This window comes from Macaca fascicularis, chromosome 11, assembly GCF_037993035.2.
Source record: "Macaca fascicularis isolate 582-1 chromosome 11, T2T-MFA8v1.1".
In the NCBI taxonomy this organism is placed as follows: Eukaryota; Metazoa; Chordata; class Mammalia; order Primates; family Cercopithecidae; genus Macaca; species Macaca fascicularis.
The window spans coordinates 10313973-10336046 of NC_088385.1; the positions used below are offsets into that span (position 1 = coordinate 10313973).

Below are 22074 nucleotides of genomic sequence, written 5' to 3' on the forward strand. Positions count from 1 at the left end.
GCAGAAGATAGAAATAGGATTGGGGATCAGACCCAGGAAAATGAACAAAGGAAACAATCCAAGATGGCATAATCTGGTGAATACTGGGAAAAAAATTCTGATTCTACCTCTATTTTCAGAATATACTTTAAAGACAGACAGGCAGATGTCATCTATGTCCCTATGAGGTTCCTATATGACACCCTTACAGGCAGATTCAATTCATGCATTCTTTCCAAATTAGAGTGCATTTGTTAGTAAAATTTGGTTTCAGCCTTGTGGTCTCCATGATTCTTTTGGATTCTAATGTAATCCTTCTTGACCTCATTGGTCTTGCTTATTTGAAAGACAAGTATATATGTATAAGGAAATAGTATAAAGAACATTGGGTTTGTAAGTAAAAGACCTGGGTGTGCAACTTTGCTCTGCCATTTTTTTTAAAAAGTGGCTAATTTGGTGGGGTATGGTGGTTCATGCCTGTAATCCCAGCACTTTGGGAGGCCAAGGCGGGCGGATAACCTGAGGTCAGGAGTTCAAGAACAGCCTGGCCAACATGGTGAAACCCTGTCTCTACTTAAAATACAAAAATTAGCTGGGTATGGTGGCATGCACGTGTAATCCCAGCTATTTGGGAGGCTGAGGCAGGAGAATCGCTGGAACCTGGGAGGCAGAGGTTGCAGTGAGCCGAGATCATGCCATTGCACTCCAGCATGGGCCAACAACAGCAAGACTCCACCTCAAAAAAAAAAAAGTGGCCAATTTATAACTTAATCACTAATTCATAACTTAACCCTTCAGTTTCTGCCTTGCCTTCTTTGTATGAAAGTGCCTAGCACAATACCTGGCACACCGTAGTTACTAAACACAGGTTTATTAGATCTGCAAACAGGAAGCTTGTTTTATAGGATGTTGGTAACAAGTAATTCTCAAATCCTCTAGATCTGAGCATTGTTCTCTGTCTCACCTCCAAATTAATATGTTCAGCCCATTAAACATGTTTTTTGTTTGTTGGTTTGGGTTTTGGTTTGGTTTGGTTTTTTGTTTTTGTTTTGTTTTGTTTTCCAGATAGCTCAAGGGTAAGGATGAAAGACTGACTGTACAAGAAGGCAGACTGTTTCAGGCTAGGGGCTGCTACCTCCATATAGTTTACCCTCCTCACTTTTAGTCTTTGAGTCTTCTGCCCCATAGCCCAAAGCCATTAATAACTTCCTTGACCCATGTGGCATCCACCTGGGAGGGTGGATCACTTGTCTATCTAAAAAGAACATGGCTAGAAGATCCGCATGTGTTGATAAGCAAGCAGTAAGCTTGAAGGTGAGGCTGGCACAATGGATTTAATTGTACCTTACTGGAATAGAGCCAGATGTTCTAGTGAGTTCAATCACGGAATTTTTCACCACACGTAAGCAGGCAGAGTACAGGAAATCTGATTTTAGAAGTCTTACGTCTAGGTATATTTTGGTAAGAATAGTTTACTCTGGAAAGTCATGGGTAAATTGCAGATTGTGTCTGGGAGACTGTATTGTGCTAACTGAACAGAAATGCCACTTAATAAGAGTTGTGTTATGGTTGCAAATAGAATATAGTGTGAATTAAAATAGATGCCTAAATGCAGTGTGACATTATGCTTGTATCGTATGTGTAAAAGTTTAGAGAATTAATACTACTATTTAGTTCAATTTCGTTATAGTTATATTCATGAGCTTTTATGGTCTTCAGACTATAGTCTCGTAAAGATTTAGCATGGACTTTACTCCTCATTTTACTTTCATTCTCTTCCCCTTTGTGTCTCCTTCATCGCACTGTTTCTCCTCAGGATTCCCAATTAAAGAGGGGAGTTAACATCTGACAAAGGGCTAATATCCAGAACCTACAAAGAACTCAAACAAATTTACAAGAAAAAAACAAACAACCCCATCAAAAAGTGGGCAAAGGATATGAACAGACATTTCTCAAAAGAAGACATTCATACAGCCAACAGACACATGAAAAAATGCTCATCATCACTGGCCATCAGAGAAATGCAAATCAAAACCACAATGAGATACCATCTCACACCAGTTAGAATGGCAATCATTAAAAAGTCAGGAAACAACAGGTGCTGGAGAGGATGTGGAGAAACAGGAACACTTTTACACTGTTGGTGGGATTGTAAACTAGTTCAACCATTATGGAAAACAGTATGGCGATTCCTCAAGGATCTAGAACTAGATGTACCATATGACCCAGCCATCCCATTACTGGGTATATACCCAAAGGATTATAAATCATGCTGCTATAAAGACACATGCACATGTATGTTTATTGCGGCACTATTCACAATAGCAAAGACTTGGAATCAACCCAAATGTCCATCAGTGACAGACTGGATTAAGAAAATGTGGCACATATACACCATGGAATACTATGCAGCCATAAAAAAGGATGAGTTTGTGTCCTTTGTAGGGACATGGATGCAGCTGGAAACCATCATTCTTAGCAAAGTATCACAAGAACAGAAAACCAAACACCGCATGTTCTTACTCATAGGTGGGAACTGAACAATGAGATCACTTGGACTCGGGAAGGGGAACATCACACACCGGGGCCTATCATGGGGAGTGGGGAGGGGGAAGGGATTGCATTGGGAGTTATACTTGATGTAAATGACGAGTTGATGGGTGCTGATGAGTTGATGGCTGCAGCACACCAACATGGCACAAGTATACATATGTAACAAACCTGCACATTATGCACATGTACCCTAGAACTCAAAGTATAATAATAATAAAAAAAAAAAAGAGGGGAGTTAAAACTTTAACATGCTAAGAGAAAGTCTGAAGCAACTGATGAGAGAACATTTAGTAATGATAACTACCAGAGAGACGATATTATTGTTCTAATTAGAACCCTGCCTGAAGAGATTTGGCTCTGTAGATATAGGATTATGTAAACTAAAGGCAAAGTATATACAATCGTATTTTACAACTATCAAACGTAGTTGTCAGAATAAAATATATTACAATTTCACTAGACCCTTGATTCCAGTGCCATGGATTTCATTATTCATAACATTAAATAGAGAACTGTGGATAACTGTGGATAATGCTTTATAGTGTTAAGAACTTACAGTTCAGCTAAGAGAAGAAGCAGTAGCCTACAGCAGGAGAATATTTAGTTTCAGATATGCTATTTCTTATACGATATAAGATATGACATATTGGGAAAAGTATTTAGATACAATGAAAGGGAGTGGAGTATTGGTCAGACTGAACAGGCACCTTGGTCAGAAGTATCCTTCTAGTGGTCAGGTGGGCCAGAATTGTACCCATGGGAAAAGTCATCCTCAAGGGTTTTGGCATCAAGGCATGACTTTTCTCAGCTTGTCAGAGTGGGCAGGCCAAGCCATGTGGTTTCTGTGTGTGAATTTCAAGGAAAACAGTGATCTAGAGAGGAATATTGCTGTTACAAGTAAATATAAGCATTCTCTGATGTATGAGCTTTGGTGGCCTCTTTGTGGTGAGGTTTCCCACACTGGCGTTCATGGATATGTGGGTGTGCCTGGTGTGTATGCCCTAAAAATCCTAGACTCATCTGGTATGCTCCATATGCCTCTACCTAAACCGTAACCATCAGAAAGGGCTTATTGTATACACATATGGAAAGCAATTTCATTGAGTGGGCCTCATCATTCTATACATTTATCTTCTTGCTCTGGCATCCAATTTCACTGGGCTGCGAGATATCAATAAGCCTTGCCTCTTTAAACGACTTATGTACAAATAAATGGGATGGTGAGAACCTGGTTCAGGAAATGCAGTAGCAGGCCATAGTGCATCCAAAGGTGAGTGCTCTGTAATAGGTGTGATAGTCAGTGTAAGGGTGTAAGCATGAGTTTGAATTATCAGGGATAGGTGTGTTTGGCCAGGTGCATATGGTTGAGTATGGATGCCCTCCATGAGCAGTTCACTGTACCCATGTCGGGGTACACGTACACATATGACTTTAAACGACTCCCTGCAGTATGTATCAGTGGGTGCGTAGTTTGTTTTCTGGGCAGAGCTCACGAATCTGAGCTAGCTGCTGACTGACCCTTTTTTTCCACTTGTGCTGTGGTAAGAGGGAGTAGGCTGAGAACCTCCTCCCCAGAAAGCCAAACTGGTTAAACTGGCTGCTCCTTGAATGAAAATAATTACTTCTGATAATCCACTGAAAAGGAAGTGAAGGAAAGGAAAATAAGAATGAGAATAGCAGTGATGAATTTTCTAATAGCCTTCCTGAATTCACCCTACTGATCCAGTGTTTTATTTTTCAGACCTTCTCCTTTGTGCCACTCTCTTAAGGGTCTGTTTCTTGAAAGTTTCATCACAAGTGCCAGTCCTTCCATGTGGCCTCGTGAATTGTGAAAACTTTCTCAGCCACATTTCTCCTTGCCTTTTTGGTTTACACACTAGATATGGTGGACTTTGCTATCTAACTATTCGTCGACTTCTTAGATCCCGTTCTAAGAATAAGGATAAGGATAAGAATTTCCGTCTTCTGTGCAAATTTTCCACTCGCTGGCTACTTTGCTGTCTACCTGGGCTTTTGTCAACCAACTACGCAGTTTTGTCTCTCTTGAGTTATAAGGGAATTGCTTAACTATTGAACACACATACAAGTTCATGGTGCTCCAGGAAGAGTGGAAAACAGGTAAGGCAGAATCTGGGAGGCTTCTTTACATAGGTCTTTCAGGCACTGAGAGATTCTACCTCAGTAAGTAACACTGTGGTTGTTAGTATCTATAATAAAAACAATGCATAATGTAATAGTAGAGGACCGCACAATATGGCCAATGTAACACCTGTACAATATGGTAGCATATTATGTAAGCTATGCTTCTGATTTTTGTTTTATGTTTTTATCGAGTCACTCCAAAACTGGATCACATATTTAGACTTATTTAGGAGAAAAATCACTATATTTTCTTTCAAGTTAATCAGAATTAAAGAAGTAGGCTTTGCTGACTATAGAAACATGGGCGTGTCTTGTCAAGCAAAGGCAAAATATAAATTTAGGAGAGGGATGGGAGAGTGGCAAACATGAGTTCTCTTCTGAAAGAAAGAACCAAGTTTCTGGGGGTGTTATTTGAAATATGTACTGATTATATTATATAGACTTAACAGTGATACACATAAAGAATCCATTGTCAGACAAACAAGAAACTAATAACTAGAGTCTACTTGGAGGAGACTGGAGGAGAGTTAAGAACTGGATAAATGGAAAAGAATGGGGTGGGAGAAAGATTTTTATGCTATCCTATTTTACATTTTTATTTTTTGAATCATATGAATGTATTTTCTTTTTATTTAAGAGAGAAAGAGAAGGTGGCTTGGTACTGATACTTCCTTTATATCCTGGTAGCAATCAGTGTCCATGTCTATATCTGATATGAGCAGAGGAAGCACCTTGAAGCTCTGAGGGATGAAGAATTAAATAGTTTTCATTGATAAATGCTGTCTGTTCATTGCTTGTGAGGGTGCGGATATTTCAGAGAAATAAAGCAAATGTGTAATTCATGTCCTTTGACATCTGTCAATTTTTTATTCATTACCTGAATTAACTGTGTGTAAAAATGAAATTAAATGTTTTCTTTAGAGCTAGACATGGTAGCTCATGCCTGTAATTCCAGAGACTCAGGGGACTGAGGCAGAAGGATTACTTGAACCCAAGAATTTGAGAATTCAGTGAGCCGTGATCACACCACTGCACTCAAGCCTGGACTACAGAGCAAGATCCCAACTTCAAAAAACAGTTTTGCTTAAAAAATGTGATGCACAGCTAAAAAAAAAACATATTAGACATGCTTAATACTGTAGGGGAGGTAGATCATGCCTACATAACGCGTGGATCACGGTTCAGATAGATGTTGTGAATCTGTACTTGATCATGGGAGCAGAAGTCTCAGCTGGGAGGGGAGACTTTAAAATAATTTCAGTAACAATTGAATGAAAGGAGAAGAGCAGATCAGAGCTGTCTTTGCTGTATAATAGAGAAAAGAGAAATGTTGAAAGGAGAAGGTCGGGAGGGTTCTTCCAACCTGAATGTCAGCTAGGTAGATAGAGATAAACGGATGACTCAGAGAGGTAGCCAATTACCTAACTAGCGATCTGTAGAGGCAGTGTAAAATTCTGGTTGTGTTTCATTTATTTTTTTCATTCATTTTATTTTTATTTTTTCAAAAATCACTCAATCCTTAGGAATTACTCACAGCTGTGCTCTGTGCATTCTCTGTGGGCCTAGCAGGGAAGAGGACAGCCCTGTGGCAATGGGCATGACACGGACGCTCCTGGAATGCAGTCTCAGTGACAAGTTGTGTGGTAAGTACAGATTCCACAGATGTCTCTCCTCTGATTGTAGAATTATGAAGGCTAAGGTCTGGATAGATTCTAGAAGGAGGATGATTTGATTTCCAGTAGAAATGAAGACAGTGGTGATAAAAGGATGGGGACTAGAAGCCGTTGTCTTTTTGGGGAGAGGGTAAGTGCTAATCAGCGATCCAGATGCTGCATCTTCAATCTTGGTAAGAAAACTGCCAGAAGCAACGTCATGTACATTTGATGGGCTAAGAAACAGGGCCACTGGGGTTTCGGATTAGAGAGTTACTCCCAGCAGTGTTTCTGTTGAATGGAAGTAGAGGGGAAGGTAGAAGAGATGACCTTTTCATGTATGATGAGCTGATTGCTGGTGCATAGGGGAAATTGCATGAACGCCAGGTTAGGCTTCTTCTTCATTCTCTTCTCTTCCTATGTGATTGCTTACCCAGTCATCCAGGAGAAGCAGTATGAAGTGATTATCGTCCCAACCTTCTTGGTTACTATCTTCCTCATCCTTCTTGGGGTCATCCTGTGGCTTTTTATCAGAGAACAAAGAACTCAACAGCAGCGTCCTGGACCTCGAGGTAAAGCTCAAACTTTGGGGCTGGGCAGGGGCTTAAAGAAGATGGAGATTAGGAAAAAGTATGGTCTAAGTTTCAATGAGCCCATGTGTAGAAGTCTAGATACCTGCAATGAGAGAGGCATGGGTTCCCTCCCATGGAGTTGAGAGGGGGATGATCTCTTTTCTAGGAAGTCCTGAGTTGGAATTCAACATGTGCTTACTGACTGAAAAAAGATTGTGCAAGAAAAAACCTCATATAACCTGTTTCTATTCCTATTGGACTATCAAAACTTTGACTATATGAGTGCCTAAGGACCTAGGAGAAAGACCTAAGGGGGTAAAGTCCAGGGCTTTATTAACATCCTAGGAGGATGACATATCACCCTATGATACATTCCATTCCTAATCTTTGCCTCCAGGATATATGATGGAAAGGAGGGGCCTTCATATTTTAATAGTCTTTGAAGTGCTAAGTAGATGATAACAGTCTATTCCGGAGTTCCATTGAGCATATAATAAAAGGGAATCAGCTCATATATGAAACTCAGGGTAAAAAGAAGGAAAAAGAAAACTCTCGTAATAATATGAAACTCTATAGTGGCTAATCCTTTGTTTTTCTTTAAATTTTATCCCACTTATCTTATACTTCACTTTTATAGAAAACTTCTCAAACAAGTTGTCTTAAACTCACTTCTAGTACTTCTACTCATCACATTCTCTTTTGAACCCACTAAAATAAGGTTTTTCTCTCTACCACTTTACCAAAACAAGTCTTTCCAAGGTCATCAATGACAGCTATGTTGACAAGTCCAATGATCAATTCTCAGTTTTCCTCTTACCTGATCTGTCAAAAGCATTTGAAACAGTTTTGAACTTCTTTTCTTGAAATACTTAAAAAAACTAAAGCCACTTCCTAAATGCTATAATTTTTAGTCTTATGGATTCAAATATGTTTTCTATTCCAATGATAATCCCTTGAACTCGATTCTCGTATTAACCCACCTACTGCACAGTTTCAATAGAATACAAATCTCATATGTAATATGACCAAAACAAAGGTCCTGAAATTCTCTCACAAATGTCCTCCCCAAATAGTCCTGCCTGTCTTAGTAAAGGGCAAGTCCTGTCTTCTGCGTTTTCAATCTCAAACCTTGAAGATATCCTTAACTCCCTTCTTTCTCTCATAGTCCATATCTAATCCATAAGCAAACACTGTTACCCTGTTTTCAAAATAACCCCAAGTTACTCTCACATCTCACAGATGACTGCAACACACTCTTAACGTTCCCTGCTTCTGCCCCTACTCCTTTATAGAAAGGTCAGAATGAGTCTTTTAATAGTCAGTCCTGTTCGTTGTCAGATTGAAATCTCTCTGCCACACACACACACACACACATGCAGTAACCTCCCGTCTTGCTCAGAATGAAAAATGACAAAATTATTTCCATGGCCTTACATGATCTGGGCCTCCCTGGCCTTATCTCCTACTACTCTCCAATGATCCCACTTGGCTCCAGCTACAGTGGCTTCCTTGCTGTTTCTCAACTATTCTAGGTATGCTCCCAGCTTAATGCTTTTGCAATTTTTGCTCCCTTTGCCTACAGTACTCTCCCTGACACCAGCATGGTTTGCTCCCTAGTTGCTTCCAGGCCTTTCTCAAATGTTATCTCATCAGAAAGGCCTTTCTTGACCTTCATATATAACATAGGTGACTGATTCACTGGTGTTGCTTCTCCCTACTGCCTTTTTTTTTTTTTTTTTTTTTTTTTTTTTTTTTTTTTTTAAGAGATGGAGTCTCGCTATGTTGCTCAGGCTGAATGCTAATTCCCAATAGCTGGGATTACAGGCTCATGGCACCACACTCAGCTTTTTCTCCATCTTTTATTTTCCTCCACAACATTAATTGCTTGATATATTATTACCTGCTTCCTCTCCCCTACCACTAGAAAGTAATCTTCAGGTGAATCTGGACTTTGCCTGTTCCCATCACTTAGAACAGTACCTGGCATGTAATAAGTGGTATTTATTGAATAAATGAATAAATGTAGATTTAATAAGAAGGATGAACCTCTCTTTTTTGCTGGCCAAGGGAGGGAGAAAGTACCCGAAGACTTTTTTGACCGAGACTCAAGGATATATGAAATAACTTGACTTTTGGGGTAACTTGAGGGAGGAAGAATAACCATAGCTTAAAGTTGATTAATTACCCATACCTTTCCTTCAACTTTGAAAGCCATTTGTCTGACTTAAATGACAGTTCTCAGTGGCAGTTACCTCCACCTTTAGGCATCTGTGGTTTGGATTCCTATTCAGGAACTTCCCTAATTGTCTCCATACCACACTCATGGGGAGTATTCAATTGTAACCCAGAGGAAGGAAGGCAGAAAGGAAGTGTCATGACCGCTTTCCTAGGGTCCTTCTCAAGTTGTCCTAAGAAGTAATGGGGATTATCGTAAAGGTTCTACAAACTTGGCATTGATGCTGGTTTATAGAGAAGCATCAGAAGACAACTCCACATTGGCCAGAGAGAAAACTGCTGAAGGAACTTGCTTGCCAGTTTGTTTCGGGGTCTGCTTTCTGGGAATTCCCAGGGCAGAGAAAAACTGGTTGACACCATCTTTCTGTTCTAGACATTGCCCCTGTCCCTCCGTCTAGGGACCTAAGCTGGGAAGCAGCTGGACATGGAGGAAATGTGGCTTTGCCACTTAAGGAGACATCAGTGGAAAACTTTCTGGGAGCTACACCTGCCCTGGCTAAGCTGCAGGTGCCGCGGGAGCAACTCTCTGAAGTTCTGGAGCAGATTTGCAACGGTAGCTATGGGCCTATCTTGCGAGCCAATATGAACACTGGGGACGCTTCTAAGCCCAAGAGTGTTATTCTCAAGGCTTTAAAAGGTAAAACAAGAAGTGTTTGACTCCCCTTCCCCTAACAGTAAATATTAACAGGCTTTGTGAACATTGAGATGTTAACTAACCGTTGTGATCACAGCTGTGTACAGAAGAAGGAAATAGAGTGGAAACCTGAGACAGAAATGTTTTTCTTGGTGTCCTTTTTTTTTTTTTTTTTTTGAGACAGAGTCTTGCTCTGTCACCCAGGCTGGAGTGCAGTGTCCAGATCTCAGCTCACTGCAAGCTCCGCCTCCTGGGTTTACGCTATTCTCCTGCCTCAGCCACCCGAGTAGCTGGGTCTACAGTCGCCCACCACCTTGCCAGCTAGTTTTTTGTATTTTTTAGTAGAGACGGGTTTTCACCGTGTTAGTTGGGATGGTCTCGATCATCTGACCTCGTGATCCACCCGCCTTGGCCTCCCAAAGTGCTGGGATTACAGGCTTCAGCCACCGCGCCCGGCCCTTTTTATAATTACACAAATTGTTTATTTGTGAATCCTCACCCAATCTCCAAATAATAACTAAAATGACTACCACGAATAAGTACAATGTTATGATGAGTAAGATGTTAGCTGTGGGTTTTTACACAGTCTTTATTGTGTTGAGGTACATTCCTTCTGTACTTAGTTTGTGTAGTGTTTTTATCATGAAAGGATATTGCATTTTATCAAATACCTTTTCTGCATTGATTGAAATGATCATATGATGTTTATACTTTATTCTGTTAATGCGGTATGTCACAGAATTGATTTGCGTATGTTAAAACATCCTTGCATCCTAGATTCCCTAGCTCTTCTTTGCTATGGAGGCTGTTAAAACTGATATTTTTCACAATGGATGTTACTTGGACTAGGATTCTGAGGTTGTTTCCTCATTTTACTTTATTCTTTGATACCCTTTCCTGATATTATATTTCTTTTTTTTTGAGACGGAGTTTTGCTCTTGTCACCCAGGCTGGAGTGCAATGGTGCAATCTGGGCTCACTGCAACCTCCGCCTCCCAGGTTTAAGTGATTCTCCTGCCTCAGCCTTCCAAGTAGCTGGGATTACAGGCATGTGCTACCATGGCCAACTAATTTTTGTATTGTTAGTAGAAATGGGGTTTCACCATATTGGCCAGGCCAGTCTCGAACTCCTGACCTCAGCCACCAGCCTCGGTCTCCCAAAGTGCTGGGATTACAGGCGTGAGCCATTGAACCCAGCTTATATTATATTTCTTTCTCTCTCTCTCTCTTCTTCATGATATGGGCCAGTAATGGTGGATACATAGAACAAAGGTAAGACAAGCAAGGGTATGAATCCAAAGGACTAAATAGCAATAACTGTTTAATGCAAACAGACTATCTCTCTGTTTAGGCAGATGAAAGCCTATCCAGTTCTAATAATTATGATTCTGTGTTACCTTTGATAAAAGATCAGTGATATTAAGCATCATCTTCTTCTAATTGGTCCCCTTTGTATTTATTTTTGCCTACATTCACTCCCATGTGGGGCCTTGAGAATTACCGTCTTAAGTTGCCTCCTGCTCCCTGCCTCCCACTCATCGAGGATGCGCTGACTGCTCACTGCCTGGCTCTTTCATCCTCTACAGAACCAGCTGGGCTCCATGAGGTACAAGATTTCTTAGGGCGAATCCAATTCCATCAATACCTGGGAAAACACAAGAACCTAGTGCAGCTGGAAGGCTGCTGCACTGAACAGCTGCCACTCTATATGGTGTTGGAGGATGTGGCCCACGGGGACCTGCTCAACTTTCTCTGGACCTGTCGGCGGGTGAGCAGTAGGGCAGAGGTATTAGGAGGTTAAGGCTTGACCTTGTTGATTAGCTTTTCATATGTCAATTAGTGTGACAAATGACAAAATGCAGAGACATTATAATAGCATGACAGAATAATAGAACTTTTTGTAATTATAGAAATGTTCTATAACTGCTCCATCCAATGTGATAAGCCGCTAATCACAGATGCCTTCTAGACACTTGAAATGTGGCTGATGTGATGGAGAAACTAAATTTTAAATTTTATTTAACTTTAAGTAATAGAAGTTTAAATAGCCACATGTGGCTAATGAGCACAGAGTGGACAGTACAAGTTTAGAGCATGGACTTTAGGCTTCACCTCCTACTAGTTATGTGACTTTGAGCAAGTCACCTTTCTGATACTGAGTTTTCTGAATCTGTAAAATGGGAGTAATAATTATTATAAAAAATACAAGAAATTACGTATGTGAAAACCGCAGTGGTTGGTACAGAGTAAGCACTCAAAATGGTAGCTGTTTTAAAGATAATTATGTAACAACATGAGTATTTTTGATAATGATTGTAATTTTGTTGTGGTTATTAAGTGTGTTTTCCATTCTGTAACATTACCATAGTATGGTGGGGCAAACTCAGGGAGAAATTTAGCTTGTAAAACTTTTGTATCTCAAACTCATGTTTTTTAAAATTAAAATGTTCAGACATTTTTAGCCTCAAATGGATGTCCTTTTCCTTGCAATTTCTCTTGTTCTGTATTCCTCTTTGAGAAGTGTTACCTGTTTCCCTAGTTTCTCACTTGCTAGTGAGCAAGTTCAACATTCTTTGAACCTCCCTCATATGCTGATTATTGTACAACTGAATGTGTATGAGAAAGGGAGCCTGTTATTGTCTTCCATCCAGTGTTGTCAATAGGACAATTGCAAGTATTTAGGCATTTTAAACTTTTCAAAGAGGTCACTCATCTAAAATTTGTTTTGTCCTCTAACTGCACTAGCTTCTTTCCATTTTTCAAAAATACCGCGCAGCTCTATTTCAGATTATCTTTATATGTTTTTCTTGTTCCACCAAACTTCTCTCTTCTCTTCTTTTCATAGTTAATTTCCACTCATCCTTCAGATCTCATCAAACAATTTCCCTGTCCCTCCAACTCAATCAACTCTCTTCTGCCCACGATCATATGCTGTCTTAGCACTTTGTACATTTCCTTTATGGCACTTACAGATACGTAACCATTGATTTATGTGTGATTATTTGATTCTGATTCACATGTGCCTGTCACACAACAAGCTCCAGAAGGCAGCAGCCATGCTATTTTACTCATGCTTGTATTCCAAGTTCCTAACATGGAATAAGGGACATTTCAGGCATTCAATAAAGATGCATTCAGTTAATGTGCTAAATTAATCATGAACACATGTATGCTCACATGTGCATACACACGCACACTCACACAGAGCCCCAGAAAAACTGCTGTTTTATTCAGTGGATAGTCTTATTTATACTTGCCTTACTTACCTGCTATTCATCTATGTCTGTCATTGTTTTTCCAGTCCAGTTGATCATTTTATTTCTCTGCCTATTTGAAAATCTCCCACATCAGCCTCACTTTGAACATTAGTCCTTATATTTTTCTTAGCTTTGGTAACTGCATTTCAGAGTATCTCTGCCCAACTTTATTTCTTTTCCAAATCTGTTAGTGCCATTTTGATATAATGGCTTTTTTCCCCCTGTCTCTAGGATGTGATGACCATGGATGGTCTTCTCTATGATCTCACAGAAAAACAAGTATATCACATTGGAAAGCAGGTCCTTTTGGCGCTGGTAAGACGATGCAAAATGACAACTGATGGTGTGACATTTCCTTGTTAACCTTGTTTTTTATGCCATATTTCTCATACTAATATTCTCAAGTGGTGTATATGTTTTAAAGAAAATTAGATAGAAGTTAGGGGGCAGAAACTCTAGCATGGATAAATTGTTTTTAGTCCCTTCTTTAGGGATTTATCTAGATAATTTACTACACTATTGGTAATTTCAGGAAGAAAGTAGTCAACTTAGGGTTTATACAAGGAACAGGAAGGATTTTAAAGATTTTTCAGTCCTAAAATTCAACAGCCAGGGCCAAGAGGTATACGCCCATTTACTTGATACTTTTACATCCCCATATGTACTAATAATAGAATTAAAAGAGATGGATAGGGAAGCAAGTAGGGAAAAGATACAGAAAGAGAAACTGAATGGGTGAAAGGCGACAGAACCAGAAGGAAGTATGCAATTTTATACCTGAAAAACAAGAAAAACTAGTTCAAAACATGTTTGGTTAGAGACTTGCTTTGATACTGAATGTGACAGGGAGTACATGTAATTACAAAATGATTAAGGAACAAGTGGAAAAGGATGAATGAAAAGAGCAACAGTTGGATAATTCCTTTATTTTAAAACAACTTAAAGAGAGAAGACAAAGAACTCAGGGTTTAAGATAAAAAATTTACCTTTACCAGAATTACCCAGGAACTTTCTATGTCTATTTCTATGAAATTATTTAAATAGTTGTGTTTAAAATTAACATTTGCTATGGAAAATCAGGGCTCTGTGAAGCTGCTGTTTTAAGTATTTGATATATCTTGTCACCTTGAGGTGTGGAATATAGGGATCTAAGTGGAATCAGGAAAAGGTTAGAAAAAAAGGATTAAGGTGGGTAAAGAGTAATAGTTATGGGTGAAGCTCCTATGGGACAAGGGAGAGTACACATCATATACGTGAATATTGTCTATGGTGCTTGGAAGGCCTCGTTGGTATGTTCCCTTGATAAAGAGTGTCAGGATAGAGCCTACCCTGTATTCAGAACCACAATTGCAGAGGTGCCATACAGGGTTGAATTGGTCAAACTGGTGCATTCATCAGGACCCTGTGCTACCTGTTACCAGGCAATATCATACTATTGTTTTCTTACTTTTAACAACCTCAAAGTCAGTTACATTCTTTAATTCTTATCACGGCAGTGTAATTTCTTATTTTAAAGCTTCACCAGACACAGAAAACTGCTAGTTTTCTTTATCATCAGTGATTGGAAATTATCACCTTTACGTTTTAATTTTCTATACCATCCTTGTTTAGTAATAGTAATTACAGCCCTCAATCTCCAGGTCTTCAGTCATGTATAGTTTTGCAGCTTCTCCTTATGTCTTGAATAGTTTGATGCCATCAGAAATGACTCCAAAAATCAATTATCATAGTGTGCCATAGCTCTCCGATGCTCTGTTGGCTGTACTAGAATTTGATACTTCTTAAAAATGTAGGTTACCAGGTCTTTCTTCTTACATTTTGGTTTAGTAAATCTGGGGTGAAAATCTTATGTTTAAAAAGCTCTCAGGCAATTCCAATATGCAGACTGGCTTGAGAATTTTTAGTAGAGTTTATATAGTATATCCTATGAATTATAATACCTGGTTCTGGTCAGTACCACTTAATAACTCTGTGGCCATTTGTAAAATTTCAATTTATCTAAAAGAGAATTTCTGAATTCAACTCATGCAGTTATTTTAGGGTAAAAAGTGAGATATGTATGTAAATTTTTCATTATGATACTCAATTTTGGTATGTATTACATTGTTTTGGGGACTACTGCTAGAAACTTGGAATCAGGCCGGGTGCAGTGGCTCACACCCGTAATCTCAGCACTTTGGGAGGCCAAGGTGGGCGGATCACGAGGTCAAGAGATTAAGGCCACCCTGGCTAACACAGTGAAACCCCGTCTCTACTAAAAATGCAAAAAAATAGCTGGGCTTGTAGCAGGCGCCTGAAATCCCAGCTACTCAGGAGGCTGAGGCAGGAGAATGACGTGAACCCAGGAGGCGAAGCTTGCCATGAGCTGAGATCCCGCCACTGCACTCCAGCCTGGGCAACAGAACTAGACTCTGTCTCAAAAAAAAAAAAAAAAAAGAAAAAAGGAAGAAACTTGGAATCTACTCCCTTCTCCAGTGTCTAGCTGGGTCCTTTCTCACGGGAAAGGAAAATCAAGCAGGGGTCAGTGTTTGACACAGAGGTGATTATATTTTCAAAATCCAGTATTAATGTCATTTGAATTATTTGCTCAATTTGGTATTCCTAAACACAACGCAGAAACGTGCGATTCATTAGGATGCTTTGGAAGTGACGTATCATTATTAGTGAGACTTGTTCAGAGTAGAAAATGTCCTTGTGTTTTTGAAGATTCCTAGGACTGTCTCTCCTTGTCTGTGACCCAAGCTGTGATCTCAGACAGCTGATCATATTTGATTTTATCTTGACAGGAATTCCTGCAGGATAAGCATTTGTTCCATGGGGATGTGGCAGCCAGGAATATCCTGATCCAAAGTGATCTCACTGCTAAGCTCTGTGGATTGGGCCTGGCTTATGAAGTTTACACCCGAGGGGCCATCTCCTCTACTCAAACCACACCTCTCAAGTGGCTTGCCCCAGAACGGCTTCTCCTGAAACCTGCTGGCATCAGAGCAGATGTGTACGGTTTATTCCTGGACTCTGAGTTTACTTTCTTCATGACTTGGGTGTTCTCCCTCAATATGATTTGATCTGTTGCCAATTATTTCTACAAATATAATCTCTACTTAGAAATCAGGCATACTCTCAAGCAGAAATGTTCTGTGACAAGAGTTCATGTTTGTCATCTGTCTGCAGTCCTTTTTGGTACTTTTTCAATCTTTTCTTTTCCTTTCTTTTCTTTTCTTTTCTTTTCTTTCTTTTCTAAGGCAGGATCTTACTGTGTTGCCCAGGCTGAAGTGCAGTGGCATGATCACAGCTCACTGCAGCCTCCACCTCCCAGGCTCAAGTGATCCTCCCACCTCAGCCTCCCTAGAAGCTAGGACTATAGGCATGCACCACCCCGCTTGGCTTTTTTTTTTTTTTCTTTCTTTCTTTTTTTTTTTTTTTGAGACAAGTTTCACCATGTTGCCCAGGCTGGTCTAGAACTTCCGGGCTCAAGTGATCCTCTCACCTCAGCCTCCCAAAGTGCTGGGATTATAGGCATGAGCAACCATGCCCAGCCTCAAGTACTTCTTCTGTATTAGATTAGCAGCCTTAATTAGAAAAAAAAAAAAGTGAAAAGATTATTCACATCAATATCCTAGGACTTAATCTAGTAAAGTCTCTTTTATCTGAAGGAGGTAGGTCCACATAACCAAAATGCCAGTTAAACCACACATTGTTAAAATAAAAAGAAACATACATACCTTCAATCACTTATTTTAACATAAAACTTAAAATGTACATTATCTGTTTTTTTCAAGGAGGGCCAAGTCTTCTTTTTATGAGGATGAGTCTCCCAAATGAAGTTGTATGTTGTTCTTTTAGTGTAAATAGTATCTTTTAGTCTAAATAAGAATGATTCATTTTTGAGTTCCAGTTCAGAATGATTTTAGGTAGCATGAGAAACTTGAAGATAATTATGAAATTGTTTGCAGACTTTTGATGTTACTTTTCCCGGTTTTCTACAGTTGTCTCCCTCACACAATTTGACAACACTCTCTTTTTCAGCAGTTTATTTTTATAAATAATTTTCAAAACATTCAACTTAGTTTGAGGGAAGATAACACTGTTTTGCATGCAATCAGCATATAAAATATCTAATTGGTTATATAACTACATATAATTGCAATTCCATGTAAAATTGACATTAACAGGATCATAAAGAATCACAATTGACTTTTGGTAGCCATATAACTCAATTGCTTGGAGAAGTGAATAGATGTAATGTAGAATATCCTGCTAGCCATGAATGCCATGAGCAGCAGAGGAAATTTAGAATATCCGTTAATAGGATGAGTCAGTTATGAGATTTCCATTGCTGCTTCACTGACATGTGCTTTTCAGTAGACATCTGGGGGTAATAAACTTAACTGTAAAATATTAATCATTTAATAATGATATTATAGAATAGTGAACTATACACCTCTCAAGTCATATTGCTTAGGCAAATAACAATTTCAACTCTATATAAAGCTTGCTCTGTTAATATTTTTCCTAGGTTTGGGGAATTAAATCTACTGAGAAAATAGTGACTAAATGATAAAACTTGTTGGATTTGCTCTAAGAATAAAGATTAGATTTGCTCTAAGATTAAAGGCTAGAATTTCAGCAGAGAGGGATGGAAAGGAAGAAAGAGACACAGAGGGAATATTTTTAGGTAAATGTGCTTTTGTAATTGAGGTAAATGTGTTTGTGTGGTTATAGGCAAATAATAATCATCTATTAATTTAAAATACAGGAGAGTAAATAGAGATATAGCTTCAATCCTAAAAGAGATTCGAATCTACGGAAATTGAGCAGAAATGCTTTCTAATGGCAGTTATTTTGCTTTTCAGACACTCATCTTTGATTCTCCTTCATCTGCCTTTTTTATGGGGCTCTTACTGAAGGCCTCTGACACTTAAATGAGCTCTCTTTAGAAAAACAGAAATAGCAATTAAGTAGATGGCTTTGTTTCTTTTACAGCTGGTCTTTTGGGATCCTGCTCTATGAGATGGTGACTCTAGGTAAGGATGAGCCCCAAAATAGTGTGTACCTGTATGCAAATATGCAAGCATGTTTATTTAAGGAGTGGGTGATGTATGCTTTCAGAAAGGGTTCAGTACAGTGCTGAAGCTTGTAATGGATGACATGTTATCTAAGCCTGATTCCCGTGATGGTCATATAAATTGATTATTTTCTGCTTGCCCCACTCCCTTCTTCCCTGTCCTTTTGTACCTTTCTTTTTCTCTCTTCATCTTTATTTTCCCCAAAATATTACCAAATCCACGGGATGTTTTCAAATTCCAAGGATAATTCCCAGAGTGGTCTTGGATAAACATAAAAATGTTTACTTCAGGCTTACTAATTCATTTGATTGAGAAACTGCACACCTTCCCATGTGCAGAGAGTGGAGGGCAGGTCTTATGTCTTACTTTGTCTTATTTGATTACTTTCTTAGAGATTCAGGTTTCTCCTAACTTATCAGGTTTTTTTCTCCAAAACACCTTTCCCCCCAATTCACTACGTTATATCCAGATTTGATCACCAGGGAGCAACTGAATCGTATGTAGTATTTTTCCTATGGCTATATCTTTTGCAAGCAACCAATCCAAATGGATGAAGAATAGTGTTAGTTACAGTTCGTATTTTAGAGGACCCTACAGTTCTCATTATTTTCATAATGACAGGGGCACCACCGTATCCTGAAGTCCCTCCTGCCAGCATCCTACAGCATCTCCAAAAAAGGAAAATCATGAAGAGACCCAGTAGCTGCACACGTACCATGTAAGTGGGTTTTAAAGATCTGCTCTTCTTTCATGCCAAATGTTGTTTTGCTCTCTATCAATCACGCCCTTTTCAAAGTGCTCAGATGATCCTCGCCTGTCTGTATGTACCAATGTACAGCTTTTAACCAAACCCACGAAGCGAAATACACCTATCTCATATATTATATATGCATATATGTTATATATACATATACATCCACAGTCACGCATACTCACCCACATACACACACATACCCCCACCACACACTGAGAACTACACTAGGAATCTAATTTTATTATAGTTTAGTTCCACGGGAAGCTTCTAAAATAGGTAGCAAGTAAACTAAACCCAATGCAAGTACAGTTGTGTTTAGTCTACATGTCAGTCTTCTGCCAGCCACAGTTCAGACAGCTGTCATAAAACCCATTGCACTAGAGTTACCCATTCAGAGTATACCAGTTCTTATTTAGTATTTAACTTTTAAATGACTGTCTCCCTGTTTTTCCAGCTCTCAGTGTGGCAGAAGTCAACCAGAGGAAGGGGGGATAAGCAGAAATTAGAAAGGCAGGAGGAGGATCCAGTGTTATCAGCAGATAGGGACAGTTAGTGAACCAACGTAGAGGCAGGAAATGGAAACGTAAAATTACACAGACTGTTATTACCAATGAAGTTCAAAAAGGAACTGCTGCAGAATGTAAGAAAAGGTTAAATTGTGTATAAGAAGGCAGCAGAGAATATATTCATGTTTTTATTAGAATTGTTGCTATTTTATAAGTTTTTCATCATTGAATGGGTAAATCTACAGCACTTGGTTTTCATTATGATAAACAATTACTGCATCAAGCAGATTAAATTTAAATATCTTAACTATATATGAGTATACACACACACACAGGCACACAGTATAGTGATGGAGCTAGGGACAATAGAAAGAAATTGATGACAAACATTTCTATGTGTAAAAGGCTGGTCTTGATACTGGGAGAGACGCCTAACCGACAAAATACCTGACCTGGTACCACAACCTCTGGTACTTGTAACACAGCCTTGTCATCTGCAGTTCTAGCAGCAGCTTCGAGGCACAAACATTAAAGAATGTAACATTTTGATGAGGAGATATATGAAACATGAAAATCAACCTAAAGCATGCAGCAGTATATAATGATTAAAAACTCTATCTCATATCAGAGTAAAAACGATATGTGTTCAGTTCTACCCAGCCCTGTTACTTTACTGCACGTTGCTTACAATGTACAGCAAACAACGTCTAGTGATAAAACTGTCCTGTCATACCCTAGTTTGGAAAATGTTAAGTTATTCCTATCATACAAGAGCACGTGTTGAGAAAGTGCTATTAAGAGACTTGATATAAAAAGGTTGAGAAGGAATATCACTCTCTGGGAAGAATATGAGTAGCAGGGCAAACAGAAGACAACTAAAGAATTGCAGAGTTGTTTGTTAAGGTTTGTGAGGAGAGGAGACATGCTCCCCATACATTTGCCTTGTCAAGGAAGTCAGCTTCTCTTGTTTCCCTCTCAGGTACGGGATTATGAAGTCCTGCTGGTGCTGGCGTGAGGCTGGCCGCCCCTCACCTAGAGAGCTGCGCTTGCGCCTAGAAGTTGCCATTAAAACTGCAGATGACAAGGCTGTGTTACAAGTACCAGAGTTGGTGGTACCTGAACTGTATGCAGCTGTGGCCGGCATCAGAGTGGAGAGCCTCTTCTACAACTATAGCATGCTTTGAAGAGTCCCGGGCAACAAACATTCATGCATGATTATATGTTCTTGGAATCAATTCCTCTAAGAACAGAGAATGGTCTTTCCAGGGGACACAAAGGAAGAAATGGGACATGGATTCTTGATCTTCCTTTGCACATTTCTCGGGAAATCTAAATGATGCTGGATGAGACTCTGCACACCCTGAGCTAAGACATACTGTCAGTCTCACTTCTGCTGTTCCAGTCCTAGAAATCCTGGGTAGAAGTGGTAGACGTGTGCAAAGGAAGTTTTAGAACTCTACAGTATTTGTTGGGGCATGACACAAATAAGCTCATCCCTCCCATCCTAGGCTAGTTTCCTCTGGAACCACATTTTTCTCCAGATGATTACAACGTCCAGAAAATTTGGAATGAAATGAAGGAGTTAGAAATCCAATAAAAGAGTTGAAGGGAAAGAAAATTTAAGGTTCTTCTTGCTCAGGATTACAGATGTGGACCAACACCTCCTTCAAGAAAAGGTGGTAGGACACAAAGTTCTTCAGTCCTGAGCCCTCCATGTAGGGTTGGAAGAGAACTATAATGGAGAAACCTCTGAGTTTCACCTTAGGTATAGAAAAAAGAAAGATGGTCCCCTTTTATCTGATTCTGAAACAGGTAAACTCTGTTACTACGTTTAATTAGAAGATGGAGGAGTCATTTCATGATTAAGAACATTCAACATGTATTGTTCATTAAGCTAGCTTCCTAATTCTAATTAGACTAAGGAGACTAAGCCTAGAGAGTCAATGTTAGAACAGTGATAAGAATGCTGTGTGTGTGTATGTGTGTGTCTGTGTGTGTGCACAATAAATAGGAAATGTAGAAACTAAGCAAGAAGGCCTTGTAGCTCAGTCTTTAACAAGGGCTAGAAAAGAATGTAATCTGATATGGGAGGATAGCAGCTTCTAATTTTCAATCATCCATTGATATACTGTGAAACTTATTTTATTAAATTAATATTTATTAAATGGAAATATGTTTTTCTGGTTTATAACCGCTAAAAATATCATACGGAGGATAAACGTAAATAAATGAAAGTTAATGTCAATAGAAAAATTCAAGAGATAACGTACAATGTCAGAAAAGGGACTCTTTATGTGTAAATGTGGATAATACCTGTCTCACAAGGTTGTTCTGAGGACTGGTATGTACTGAGTATGTATTTGTACACTATCTGGCACATATGTGCTCAATAAATGTGTTTCTCCTTTTCTTTTGCCTTTCCTAACCCAGAACCTTTCATATATTTTTCATTTAAAATCTACTATGGCCAAGAAGAGAAACTCAGTCGGTAACACTGCGAGGCAGGATGTGCCTAAAGATGATACGGCACAAATAGTGATATTATACATGTGCAATGATGAAGTCATCATTTTTGCATGCTTTTGGATGATGATAGTGGACTCATACTATTTCAAAATATTGAAAACATCATCATGAGGGCAATTCTGTTGAACATGATGGTCTGCAATTTTAAAAAACACTCGGGTACCCTGGAAGGGACATCTAAGACTGCCGTAAGAAAGA

General features: G+C 39.2%; 1 protein-coding gene across 5 annotated transcripts in view; it reads left to right on the forward strand.

The window, feature by feature from the left end:
• Positions 1-21778, forward strand: part of STYK1 (serine/threonine/tyrosine kinase 1) — a 56289-nt gene extending 34511 nt beyond the window's left edge. For 2 of the 5 annotated variants that reach the window (XM_015430375.4, XM_005570128.5), the window contains 9 exons: positions 6198-6317; positions 6764-6898; positions 9507-9770; positions 11354-11535; positions 13256-13339; positions 15811-16019; positions 18008-18048; positions 18712-18808; positions 20330-21778. In XM_015430375.4, coding sequence (XP_015285861.3) covers positions 6266-6317; positions 6764-6898; positions 9507-9770; positions 11354-11535; positions 13256-13339; positions 15811-16019; positions 18008-18048; positions 18712-18808; positions 20330-20534 — 1269 coding nt within the window. In that variant the 5' untranslated portion in view covers positions 6198-6265 and the 3' untranslated portion in view covers positions 20535-21778. The remainder of the gene's footprint in view (positions 1-6197; positions 6318-6763; positions 6899-9506; positions 9771-11353; positions 11536-13255; positions 13340-15810; positions 16020-18007; positions 18049-18711; positions 18809-20329) is intronic. The other 3 variants (XM_015430376.4, XM_065523685.2, XR_012419968.1) reach the window with 3 other exon arrangements.
• The last annotated feature ends 296 nt before the right edge of the window (positions 21779-22074 follow it).